Here is a 13527-nt window from a genome sequence, read left to right on the forward strand (position 1 = left end):
ATTTGCATGCACTGCTTTCATTGTACGCTAATAGATCTCATGCATATTCAATGGGGAAATCCTGAAAACCTGACTGGATTGCAGCCCTCAAGGAGGGACTTTGACACCCCTGCCTTAGATCCAACATACCAGTAATAAAACTTCAAGATTAAGACAGGAACTTCTATGAAGAGGGAAAAGGCCTCAGAAGCCATGGGGCAGACACCTGCACCGGAACTATGAGAGAACACAACGCTTCAACTGCTCTCCCCTATGCTTTTATCATTGGCCAAAAAAAACCCCTCTGCAATTGCACATGAAAATTTTTCATAGTTCAAGTGTACTGGTCAGTCATAAAGCAGTGTTTGAGCACAATGCATGCAAAAAAGAATATGACTTAGCTTTGATATGCTGAATGTGCACTTGTTTGCTGCTCACTCTCCCGTCGCTATGCAAAAGTTTACAGCCTCACGAAGAGGGGAGAAGCATCTGCATATATAATCTTGTAGTATTCGGGGGTAAGCCCATCTTTTCCTGGTGTCTTTCCCACGGGGAGATGTTTTGGATTTTTTTTTTTAAAGCAAATTTTATTGAAATTTTTAAACATAATTAAAACATACATTGTAGAAAATTTCACTTTTACAATAAATTAATATCCATTATAATAATTATAACAATAAATACATCCAATTATAACATTCCAAGTCGATCCCTCCCCCTGCCCCGAATCAAATGTATATTGGGATCTAAATCTCTTTATATAGCTATACATTCAATAAATTCAATTTCTTAGTGATAACAGTCCAAGATTGTAACGATTGTTGGTAATATCCTCGACGTTTAGCTACATAAATCTCCATCTTCCCTATCATTAAAAATTTCACTCTCCATTCATATTCTTCTGGTACCAAGGGTTGTTTCCAGTAGGCAGCTATAAAACATCTAATCGCTGCTAATCCCATGCGTAATAAACATTTTTGCCATCTAGTCACACACATAGAGGACAGTCCCAATAAACAAACAACACTGGAGAGTATTGGGAATCAAAACCCCTAAAAGTTGGGACAAAGAGTTCACGACTGTAGTCCAACAGGGTGTTAATATAGAGCATTCCCACCATATATGTAAAAAATTGCCTATAGCATTGTGGCAGCGCCAACAGGAGGTTGAAGACTGTGGAAACATCTTATGGAGTCGATCTGGAGTGTAATACCAGCGACTCAACACTTTATAAGCATTTTCTTGAATTAACGCACAAACAGATACTTTATATACTTCATTACAAATGGTATCCCATTCTTTAACAGTAAATACGCAATGTAGATCTCTTTCCCAACATTGTCGATAATTCAATTTAGGAATTTCTCTCCCCTGTAAATATTTATATATGACCGATATAGTCATTGGCACTTTCTGTATTATTATCCCTAATTTTTCTAAATGTTCGATTTCAGAGAATAATATCTTATCCCAACCCTGAGCCATCACATAATGTTTTACTTGTAAATATGCCAGATAGTCCCCCAGTTTTACCCCTGGAAACTGTAATAGGGCTTCAAGCGAGATCAAAGTTCCTGTATGGAAAAAAATCTCCTAAGAGTGGTCAACCCATTCTGTCCCCATCTTTCAAATACTGGATTAGTTTTACCTACCCTAAATTGGGGTTCATCCCTCAATGATGCCAAAGTAGAGGACGTTACTCCATAATTACATTCTTTTCTCAAGTTACTCCATAGAGTAAGTAAATGTAATATATAGGGATTATCAGTTTCCAATTTCTGCTGTTGAATCGTCTGTGAAGACCAAAGCCCAGTAGCCAGACTGTGCTGAGGGATAAAAGACTGTTCTATCAAAACTCCCCATTTATGTGTATTCAGTTTCCAATCCAATATCATCTGTATTTGTTTGGTTATACCATTTAAGGTTAGGAACACCTTTTCCCCCCTCGAGCTCTATCTATCCACATCACCCTCTGTGAAATCTTAGGTGTTTTATTAGCCCAAATAAATTTTCTGAATTCTGCCTGTAAGATCTTAAACAGTCGAGTAGGCAGGGGAATCGGAAGAGTCTGAAAGAGAAATAATAATCGGGGTAAAAAAAAATTTGGAGGACAGGAATACGTCCCCCCCAAGAAAGCCATAACCCATTCCAGCGTTGTAAATCCATCCGAATTTTCCGAAGAGTCGGTCCATAATTAGCCTCGTATAAAGTGTCCAAGTCCATTGATAAATGAATACTTAGATACTTTATACCCTTAGATGTCCATTTAAAGGGGAATAAGCGTTGAAGATCCATTATCTTTGATGGCTCTAAAGTGAGATTCATAATTTCAGTTTTATCTAGATTAATCTTAAATCCTGATACTTCTCCAAATTCCTCAAATACTTGTAATAGAAGTCCCACTGTATATATATATATATATATATATTTATATATATAAGAGGATATCATCAGCAAATAGAGCTATACGATGTTCAATACCTCCAAGCTGGAGCCCTTTCAATCGGGGATGATTACGAATCATTATCGCTAATGGTTCTATGGATAAGGCAAAAAGCAATGGGGAGAGTGGGCATCCCTGACGGAATGGAAAAAAATTCTGTATAAGTTTAATTGATCCGAAGACATGCTCTGGGCTCCTGATACAACGCTTGAACCCACGCTTTAAAGGATCCCCACAATCCCAACTTCTCCGTGACAGCCCACAGAAAATCCCAAGATACCTGATCGAAAGCTTTCTCAGCATTGATCGCCATCAATACCGCTAATTCATTCAACTATCAAACTACAAGATCATGGAACTCACTACCCACATAGATTCATACCTCCACAATGTAAATACCTGTAAAAATGGCTCTTCCAAAAAAATCCTGGCTATGAACCTAGCTCAGGGGTCTCAAAGTCCCTCCTCAAGGGCTGGAATCCAGTTGGGTTTTCAGGATTTCCCCAAGGAATATGCATGAGATCTATTAGCATACAATGATAGCAGTTCCTCGCGCTATCCACTCCTGCATCGGAAGCCTCTCTGATGTCACAACATCAGAGAGGCTTCAGACGCAGGCGCAGATCTCGCAAGGAGCCGTCACCCACGGCTTTGAACAGAACATTCGACTGAGCCGGCCAGACACGCTGCTGCTCCACAAGGAAGAGAACGGAAGGGGAGGGGAAAGAAATGCTTCTGCTACATAGGAAAGGGGGACCCTTGGAAAATGCTGCTGCTGTACAGGGAAAGGGAGAGGGAGGGAAAGGGAAAGAGAAATGCCTCTCCTGCACAGGAAAGGGGGAAGGGAAATGCTGCTGCACCCAATTGGGGAAAGAGAGGGAAGGAAGGAGAAGGGAGAGGAGAGGAACAAGAGAAGCCAAGTTCATGGGAGGGAAGGAAGGAAAGGAGATATCAGACCATGGAGGGGGAGGGAGAGATGCCAGGGCATGGGGGAAAGGAAGGAGACAGATGCCAGACCAGGGGAAAGGAAGGAAGGAGGGAGGGAGAGAAAGAAAGGAAGGAAAGAGATGCCAGACCATGGAAATAGGACGGAAGAAGAGAGAGATAGAAAGGGAAGGTAAGACATGGAAATGTAGATTTTAAAAAGAAAGCAGAAAAATTGAACATTAAGTTAATGCCAAAGATGGATGCAAGGCAGAAAGTGAAGACGGAGAAAAAAAACAGTCAAAGGACAAGAAGGCCCTGGAAACATAGTTGAAAGCACAGAAAAATAAAGTCACCAGACAACAAAGGTAGGGAAAATGATTTTATTTTCAATATAGTGATTGAAATGTGCCAGTTTTGAGAAAGAAAAGATATTAAACTTTAAATGTGAGGGCCGCAGAAAAAATAGTTAATGTCTTATTAAAGAAATGACAATTTTGCATAAGGTAAAACTCTTTATAGTTTATATATCTTTCCTTTTAACTGTTAAAGGAAACTTTTATAAACTATAAAGAGTTTTACCTCATGCAAAATTGTCATTTCTTTAATAAGACATTAACTATTTTTTCTGCGGCCCTCCAAGTACCTACAAATCCAAAATGTGGCCCCACGAAGGGTTTGAGTTTGAGACCACTGATCTACAGAGTCTCTGGTACAAGAGAAATAATCAAAGTCACAAGAGGGAGGTTCCCTTATTATAATTAGCACTGCAACTAAATGTATTTACTCTAGAAGTGGCAATATGATGTGAACAATAGTCAAAGTTCTCTGTGGAGTGACAGATTGTTTGCGTTGAGGAGCTGGAGCTTCTGTAAAAAATACTTGTTTACTGATATACAGTATTTCAATTTAATTCAAACAAGAAGTGTTTCAGAACACAACTAGTGTGTGGTTTCAGTTACTCATGAAGGAGAACGAGTGAACTGCAACAGCCTTTTTTGGCTTCTGGCGAAGTTCCCAGTCCTAGCTCACATGCCAGTAAACAAATATTATGTACTTAGCCCCCTCTTGTGCTCTAAAGAGAGCACTCGGTGGCCACAGTGACCCTAAAAGGCCAGGGCTTACCGTATTTTCACGCATATAACGCGCGCGTTGTACACGATTTCACAAACCGTGCATAACCATGTGCGTTATACACGTGAGCGCGTTGTACAAAATTTTTTTTACATAGTTCCTCCCCCCCACGACGTCCGATTCATCACCCCGAAGGACCGCTCGCACCCCCACAGCCTCCCCCCCTCCCCCTCCCGCATGGAGAAGCTGCCTACCGTTGTTTCCGGATGCCAGTGAGCCCAGCTGCTTCCTCTGCCGGCGGTCCTGCCCCTTCTCTGAGCCCTGCGCTACGCTGCTTCCACTTCCGGCGGTCCCGCCCTTTCTCTGACGGAGAAAGGGCGGGACCGCCGGAAGAGGAAGCAGCGCAGCGCAGGGCTCAGAGAAGGGGCAGGACCGCCGGCAGAGGAAGCAGCTGGGCTCACTGGCATCCGGAAACAACGGTAGGCAGCTTCTCCATGCGGGAGGGGGGGAGGCTGTGGGGGTGCGAGCGGTCCTTCGGGGTGGGGGTGCGAGCGGTCCTTCGGAAAGCAGAGTCGGGGCGGCGAGAGGAGAGTCGGGGTGGCGAATGGAGAGTCGGGGCGGCGAGAGGAGAATCGGGGTGGCGAACGGAGAGTCGGGGCGGCATGCGCAGTATACACGTGTGCGCGCTATAGTAAAATTTTTTTAACATTAATTTCTGTTCCCTGCGCGCTATACCCGTGTGCGCGTTTTACACAGGTGCGCGGTATATGGGTGAAAATACGATACTTTAACCAGAATGAACATATGCACTTTAAACAATTACCAAGACTGACTCTGGGAGCAGTACAAACTTTTCACTTGAACTTATAAAAAAACTTTTCATCACATTATTTGAGCATCACCAGAATACATAAATAGTCCTTAAAACTGTAGTTTAAACAAATAAAACATGGATTTCCCATGCAATTTAATTTTCCCTTGCAGAGTTGCAAAAGAAGTGCTGGGAAGTATAATTTCCATTCCAAATACGGCTCCTCACAGATGACACACTGGACTGTTCATTAAAGCATTTTTGAAACTCATGAGAGCAACATTTTGAGCCTTGTAGAGCAAATGCTTCATAAGCTAGACTACAGAGCTTCTGTGCCCGGTGTGTCGTAGGATATGTAGACCCTTATTCAAAAAGTACCTCTCTAGGATCCAGGATGCACTAGGAAAGAATTAGAAGTACAGAACTAACCTAAAAAGTCTTTCTACAGGAACCAGGCAATATGGCTTTGCCAATCTGACTATGAGCACTTTTCACAGTTTTTGATAGTAATTGCTTTCAAGCCTTATCGGGTTCTCTAAGAAGATATTCCATATACTCAGGAAACGTTTTGCTGCAAAATAACCTAGAAACCCGAAAGGCTAGCCCAACAGTTTTGCGGCATAGCAACAAGTAGAAAATCTGGGTTCACATTTCCATACTCTGTTTTCCAAGCAAGCTAGGAGTGCTACAAAAGTAGTGTTCAGAGGATTCAATGATAAGACGAAACCCCAGCAATAGTACCATGATAAAACATCTAGTTGCCATATTCCAAGTGTGCATGTTCTGGAGGAAGATGCAGGCTATGGACTCCAGCTGAAAGATTCTCATTGCAGCCTCTGGGTTGGGTGGCATGAGCGAAAGGCAACAAACAAAACAATGATCAGCCCTTATTCCAGGGACCTTGTGAATGAAGGCTGGCACAGGCTGGTTATGACTGACCTAGAAGGCCAAAGAAGCAGGAGAAAAGTGCCCCCCTCCCAAAACAGAATTTATTTATTCCTCCCTGTAGTTTAAAGAAACTATTGCATTACTGTCACATTGAGACTATGCTTAAGAGAACAGCAAAACCCCATAGAACAACCAATCTGAAACTTGGTAGTGAAGCGCCATCACTTCTCAAGGGAATTCATAAAATATTAGCGCAGTTTGAGGTTTCTGCAAGCTTTTTACTTTATGGGTAGAAGAAGCATTTCTTTTTTTTTAGATTCTTCTGGATATTTGGTTTTTCTTAAATAATTTGAGGAACATCTGAGCTGCTGGATTTGGTGAGAAGATTTCATTCAATGGCACTGAAAGCTAAACTAAACTAAAAACTTGAATTTATAGACTGTGCCATCTCTTAGAACAATAAAGCTCGACTTGGTATACAGTAACTAAAAATGAAAAGGAAAGATAGTGGAACAAAGGCTTTACAATTTGGAGAACAGCCAGGTTTTTAAGTGTTTATGAAAAGTTTGGAGAGAGAGTTTAGTTCTCTCAACTGCAAAGGGATATTATCCCATAATTCTGTTATTTTAAAAGAGAGGGACTTCCCCAATTTACCAGTAGAAAACTATGCCTTTCAGAGAGGGGAAAAGACAATTTGAGTTTGTGTGTAGTTCTAGCCAGTCCAGATTTTTTTGGAATTCCAAGAAAGAGGGATTAGTAATGAACAAATGCTGAATAAGATCTTAAAAGTTATACAAGCGCATTTGAAGTATCCCAAAGAATATCAGGAGCCAGTAGCGGCGATTCATGCTCCTATTGGCTTAGTTTTGCGTGCCTCCTCTAGTACCCCCTTATGGATGAGGATCGAACATGCGGCCTGTTTTCAAAGCAGCTCAACGCATAGAAATTCTTTCAGCTTGCTGGAGTATTATCACAGAAACTCACTTCTTTTCTCTTCTCCTCCTCTTTGCATTGAATTTTTTTTTTTTTAAACCCTGTAATTTGAGCCATCTTCAATACGTCCCAAAGAACGACAGAAAGATCCGTCCAAGCTCAGCTGGATATGGTTTCAATATTAGATCAAGGGCATTATATTCCGAGGGGAAAATGAAATTGGTAGCACTGACACTGTAAGATATGTGGCAATCAACCCCAAATGTTTTCCATTGCTGGGATATCATATTGGAACAAGTTTACCGGACAACTAAGATTATGTGCAGATCATCACAGCTTCAAGAAGATGTTGAAAACTAAGTTGTTTGTAGACGCATATTTTGATCTGTCCTTCCCAACGTTGTTTGGGCATTTTGGTATCATCTTTTCAAATATGTCATTGAAGAATTTGTAAATTTGATTTTCATAAGTGTTGATATTGGTATAAAGAATGATCAGTATTGTCTTTTTGCTTAATGTATGTTTACTTGGAAACCGCTGTGACTTCAGGCGGTATATTAAGTTTTTTAAATAAATAAATATTGGGTAAAGATCCTTTTAGCTCCCCAAAACCTCCAGATAGCAAGATGGGGGGGGGGCGGCAGAAGGTATTATTTATAAAACACACCATATACAAGTGAACAGACTAAACAAAAGTCGGAGTGGATGTCATACACCCTCTTGAAGGCCAATGAGCTTTGAGAGCTGACGGCAGCTGTCCAGCTGGAGAGACTCGGCCTTTTGCTTTAGCCATTCATCCCGATACAGCTGGGCAAGATTGGAGAGTTCCAACTTTTGCTGTTTCTCCTTCCAGCAGTTTGCTTGGATAAGATGCATAAAGTCCCTTTCCACCAACTTCTCCAGGTCCTGAAGAGACGCACCCTGGTAGTCCTTCTCAAAGTTCTTGCTCACAAAATAGGGTGCTTGCAGATTTCGGGTCTCCCGACCAATCACATGGCCCAAAGATGGCTTATGGAGAAGGCTGTACGGTGGGCTGGGGGACATCATCTGAGCCACCACAGACACCATTACCAGCAGAAGCACCGGTAGCAGCTGAAGAACAGCTGAGTAAGTATTCTGAGACCTAGTCTCCTCTTCCTTCTCTACTTTTCGTGGACGTTCATTCTGGTGCCGTTGGCGGTAAGGAGGCACATGGGAAAAGCCACTGGAGAACATATGTACATTTCTCCTGGGGAACTGGCCACTAAAAAGCATGTCAAAGAGCTCCTCTGGCGTCACATCAGCCTCCATGTCCTGGTGACAGCGGCTGTGCCATGCCTGTTTATTTGGCGGCACCTCCACCCCACACTCATCATATCGTTGCCGATTCTTGGGGTCACTCAACACTGCAAAAGCATTGGCAATGGCTTTAAAGACCTCTGCAGCACCAGGTGTGTTATTCTTGTCTGGATGGTACCTCAGTGCCAATCTTCGGTATGCTCGCTTGATATCATTTTCATCACAATCCCTAGAGATTCCTAGAATCTGGTAATAATCATGACACTGCTGAATGTGTGCCATCTCATCTGATTGCTGCTCAGTATGGCTGGGTAAATCCTCATTATCATAGCCATTACCACTGTAGCTGAATGGATTTCTAAATGCATAGTGGCCCCGGTGGATTGCCTTAATTAGGGCCTCTGCATTTTGAGTAGGGTAGACTGTCTGAGCCTGGTACAAACAATTCAAGGCCTCTTCTGGCCTCCCAGATTGCAGATAGACCCTGGCTGCTCTCAACAACTTCTCAGCTCGTCGCCTCTCCATCTGAAGGTCCTAGCAGTTCTATTCACGCAGTAGGGAAAGAACCATGGAAGGGTGCTTGGATGCTAGAAATACCCAGATCTGGCACGTGTCTCTCTGTCCTGAAGAAATAAAAAATAAAGGAAAAACTCACAAATTATCAAAAAGCATTATTACATACAAGGTACATAGAAAGCAGTTTGATAGGTTAGGAAAGTAAGCATTACTACACAAGAAGCATTCTGTGTTTTAGCCAGAACAAGCAGAATTTCCAGAAATTTTCTATCTTTCTTTCTTTTTAAATAATAATACACCACTGTTTACATAGCCAATACATATAGGTAGATGCTAGACTGGGGTGCTAGGACTGACTGGGAGCCAAGTGTGAAAGTACCTGTATATATTTCTAGAATAAAGAAAATATTGTTGTTACTTTGGTGTGCATTATTTTGATTATTTTTGGTACATAATTCCTGAAATGTATCCAATGTACACAATACCATCACTAACAGAGGTACTAAGAGGAGGCAGATGCTATGCAATGAAAGGGTCCTTCCCTGGTGTATACTAGAAAATGACACGGGGACAAATTTTTTCACGTCCCCGCGGGACCTCATTTTCCCGTCCCGTCCAGTTCTTTTCCTGTCCCTGCCCCTGCCCCTTTCCTGCAAGCTCTCTCCTCATCTGCACAAGCCTCAAACACTTTAAAATCGTAAGTTAAGGCTGAGCTTACAGAAATACGACAGCGACAAAACTTGCGGGGGCGGAACGGGGAAAAAGATGGCCCCGTGTCATTCTCTAGTGTATACACTTCTCCCTCCGAAACCATGAGGGTTAAGGGCAGAGCCAGCCTGTGAATACAGAAAATCGAGAATAATTTTTAGGGCCGACTTTGACCCACCCCCGCCTCCCTCCTGCATTCCGGATCTCCCCAGGCCTTACCTGGTGGTCTAGCGGTGACACGGGGCAGGAGCGATCTTCCTAAGCTCTTGCCCCATGCAGAGCCATCATCAAAAATGGCTGCTGTGAGTTCCCGTTGTAGTCTCATGCTCAAGGCCTGCCAGCTCCCACCCCCTCTGGGATTCTCGTAGACGGCAGGAGCAGGCAGGCCTTGAGCAAGCTACAGCCTCAGCACCCTGAGGTTGTAGGTTCAAATCCCATGCTGCTTCTTGTGACCCTGGGCAAGTCACTAAGGGCTAAATTCACTAACCTCACGGATCCGATCCGATAGCGATCTGATCCGTGAGGTTGCCGGCCACCTGATTCACGACACATCCTCATGCAAATGGGGGCGATCCCGACACATGCGCAGACCATCTTCTTTGCCTGTAGATGGTCTGCGCATGCTTACAGAGCATAGGCCCTTGCTAGCATCCAATCCGAGCCCTGGAAGACTGCAGAGGGGGGTAGGGCCTAGAAAGGAAGTGCAGACTTCAGAAAGGGAGAGAGGTAGGATGCATAATTTATGCTGAGCCCAAAGTAGGTGGGCAGGCTTGCGGGCGACTCACTTTTTCTAAAACCCGGATGGAGAAATACAAATTTGCTTATTTGGAATAACAACATCAACGCCCAAACAGTCCTCTAAAAAGAGGACATGTCTGGGTTTCCCCAGATGTATAGTAACCCTACCCAAGGGGCATGCACCCATGCAAGCCATCCATCTCTCATGTCTGCATAGCCCCCCCCCCCCCTAAATCCACCTTACTCCAGCCACCTCCCCTCCTCATAGCACATACATAAAACAGAAAATACACCTAGACACTCTCCATCTTTCTCCAACCCCCCCTCCAGGGCAAAACACACCATTCACGTTTCTCCAGCCATTGCCCCTGAAGAAACACAGTTCTTAACCGAGTTCATCATAAAGCATACAGCAATGGAAAAAAAAGAGATAAGGCGGAGCTGGCATTCTGACGCTAGAAGCCAACCTTTTGCTCTTCTTTTCAGCCTCGGTGACTCTGTTTAATGCACCGTTCTTAATTAAGCATATGTCCTTGGGCGCGCGCCAACAACGTCATTCCAATCCTTCACACCGACAAGGCACGTGCCAAGGATGCCGACCCTGCAATTGGTCCCGGCTTTGCACAAAGATCGACGTCCTATTCTAGTCGTGGCTCACCTCCCCCAACCGCCTTTCTCCACCCACCCAGTGGCACACATACCTCAGCTAACCTTCTTCAGTGAATCGGCGTCGTCTCTCCGATGGTGTGCAGCAAGAAGAGCTGTTTCCCCGGGCCTGATGGTTCTCTTTGACCCATGCGGGCTTCCGTAGAGCTGCACGGCTTTTTTTTTAAAAAAAGAGACTACTTGATGCAGCCTATTGCGCAGGCGCGCATCCCTTTCAAGAGATGCATCGTTTTGTTGCCCTGGGCCTGATGGTTCTTTTTGACTCATGCGGGCTTCTGTAGAGCTTCACGCAGCTTAAAGGGAATACAGTACTTGACGCAGCCTATTGCGCGGGCGCGCATCCCCTTCAACAAGAAGAGATGCGTGTAGGGGCTGTTTCCTCATCGTTTTGTTGCCCTGGGCCTGATGGTTATTTTTGACTCATGCGGGCTTCTGTAGAGCTGCACGCAGTTTAAAGGGAATACTTGACGCAGCCTATTGCGTAGGCGCGCATCCCCTTCCCTTGTATGTGCTGCGCAGAATCGAATCCGTACTGTGTGTAAATGCATAATTCTGCGCAACTGTAAAAAAACCCACTAAAACAAAACACCTCTCTAAGAATTAAAAAAAAAAAGATAAAAAAATTCACACATTAAAAACGAGGGTAACCTGTAAAAGCGATTTACCTGAGCAAATGGTCTATTTGCAAGCTATGTACCATAAAGTCTGGCCAGTAACATCCTCTTGTTCCAAGTTAGTGGAGCTTAGGGTTACCAGATTTCTATCTCCCACCCATCCCTGCCCCAGTTCTGCCCCATCAAACCCCCAAGACCACCCCAGCCCCACTCCCTGCTGCCTGTTCTCGTTGGACAGCAGGGAGTGGAGCTGGGGTGGGCTTGGGGGTTTGATGGGGCAGGGATGGGTGGGAGATGGAAAGCTTTTCCAAAACCCAAAGTGCCGTTTTGAAAAGCTGTCCGGACCCTAGGACATGTCCTCAAAAGGGGAAATCCCATTGATGCCCTCCCCTGCCCATCCTAAACCATATATGGGACACAGACCATTCAAGTCTGCCTGTACCGGCCTTAGCACTTTAATTTACATCCTTCATTTTCTAATTAGAGATCCTCTATGTTTATCCCACACTTTTTTGAAGACAGTTTGCATATGGCAAGGCATAATAAAGCTGCACTTCTGATGTACTGGAAGCTTTGTAAACATTACAACATCCCTGTACTGGGAAAGGTTTGAGATAAAAATCCTATGAGGATTATGAAAAATAAAGAGGTTATGAATACCTTGAGACATTCTGGTTCTAACAGATGAAAGATCTTGATGCAAGAGAATCAGACATTATGGTAAAAGAGAGAAACACATGAACAGGAGTGATAATAGAGGTCTCTGATTTTCAAATGTCAATCGGTGTAGTCAGCGACCAAGAAAGCATGGCAGAAAGGTGCAGAAATCTGAATAATTTTAAAAGATTATTAAAACGATATTTATTTAGCAAGATGAATTATGGAAACTGAGTATTGTGCTCCATAATTAAATGCTGGATGCTGATTAGTTTTGGGTAGGATTACCAGATTTTCTGTCTGACCTGTTTTGTATAAAGCGGGATACAAATGAATAAACTATACATATTCTGCATTATAATGGGTTGCAAATGGGTTAATTAAAATTAATTTTCAAGCAGACCTTGATAAACTGTCTATGCAGGTACAGATTGCATCTTATGAACTCCAGAAGGAAACTGTCTCTGGCACAAAGCAAGTATTACGGCAAGCTTTATTAGTAAATTTGAGAGACTGAGATTATACTCTACCCACTCTGGTTTAGGAGTGAGGTTCATTGATGTCTGCTCTACTTTGTAACTCTCCTGGAAATGTCCAGATAACCTCTTGTGTAATCCACCTTGAACCGTAAGGTAATGGCGGAATAAAAATCACTAATGTAATGTAATGTCATGGTATGCATAAAACTAACCAATTTGGAGACACTACCCCATTAAAGAGATTCTATGCCTGACGAACCTGGGGATATTTCTCAACTACCATTGACCAATACTTATATATAGATAAGTTGCTTATAGGAAAGCAGTTTAAAATGTAAATAATAAATGAAACTAATTTAAAATTTATTAATGAAGGACCCTGAAAATTCAACACTGGGTTATGTCTGGGCTCTGGCATTGAATTTCTGGGTATATGGAACCAATGAAAACATAGCCAGTTAAACATAGCCAGTTTTGTGAGATTATTTTGTTCTCTCTCATTCCTGTATATTTTTGTGGAAACCTCATGAACCCCCCTTTTACAAAACCTTAACACGGATTTTAGTGCTGGCATTGGAGCTGTTACTGCCATGGCTAGCGCTAAAAACTGTGCTACAGTTTTCTAAATGGGGGGGGGGGAGGGGGGAGATAGGATTGACTTTTATGTGATCATATTTATATAGTTACCTTGGCCAGTTAAGTGCTGAAAATTGGCACTCAACTGGAAAATGCTGACTCTGCCCCAGAATGACCCCCAAAAAGGCAATTTCACATTGGATGCTAATTTATGATATTCTGTAGCACTCCCCAGTTAGGTTC

At 43.1% G+C, this 13527-nt stretch overlaps 1 protein-coding gene across 3 annotated transcripts; it reads right to left on the reverse strand.

The window, feature by feature from the left end:
* Nucleotides 1-5078: 5078 nt before the first annotated feature.
* LOC117350913 (dnaJ homolog subfamily C member 18-like) lies at nucleotides 5079-11366 on the reverse strand. Of its 3 annotated transcripts, none has more exons than XM_033925653.1 (2): nucleotides 10994-11366; nucleotides 5079-8953 (listed from the first exon to the last, which is right to left on the reverse strand). In XM_033925653.1, the coding sequence occupies exon 2, from the start codon at nucleotides 8853-8855 to the stop codon at nucleotides 7761-7763; it is 1095 nt and encodes a 364-aa protein (XP_033781544.1). In that variant the 5' UTR covers nucleotides 8856-8953; nucleotides 10994-11366; the 3' UTR covers nucleotides 5079-7760. The 3 variants fall into 3 exon arrangements, with proteins under 3 accessions (XP_033781544.1, XP_033781548.1, XP_033781545.1); XM_033925657.1 differs by having other exon boundaries at nucleotides 11004-11064; XM_033925654.1 differs by lacking the exon at nucleotides 10994-11366 and adding an exon at nucleotides 10760-10882.
* Between the last annotated feature and the right edge of the window lie 2161 nt (nucleotides 11367-13527).

Source organism: Geotrypetes seraphini, chromosome 16 (genome assembly GCF_902459505.1).
Source record: "Geotrypetes seraphini chromosome 16, aGeoSer1.1, whole genome shotgun sequence".
NCBI classification, from domain to species: Eukaryota; Metazoa; Chordata; class Amphibia; order Gymnophiona; family Dermophiidae; genus Geotrypetes; species Geotrypetes seraphini.

Excerpts from the sequence above, each read along its gene's own strand:
- LOC117350913 (XM_033925653.1), bottom strand. The coding sequence starts at position 8,855 with ATGGAGAGGCGACGAGCTGAGAAGTTGTTGAGAGCAGCCAGGGTCTAT.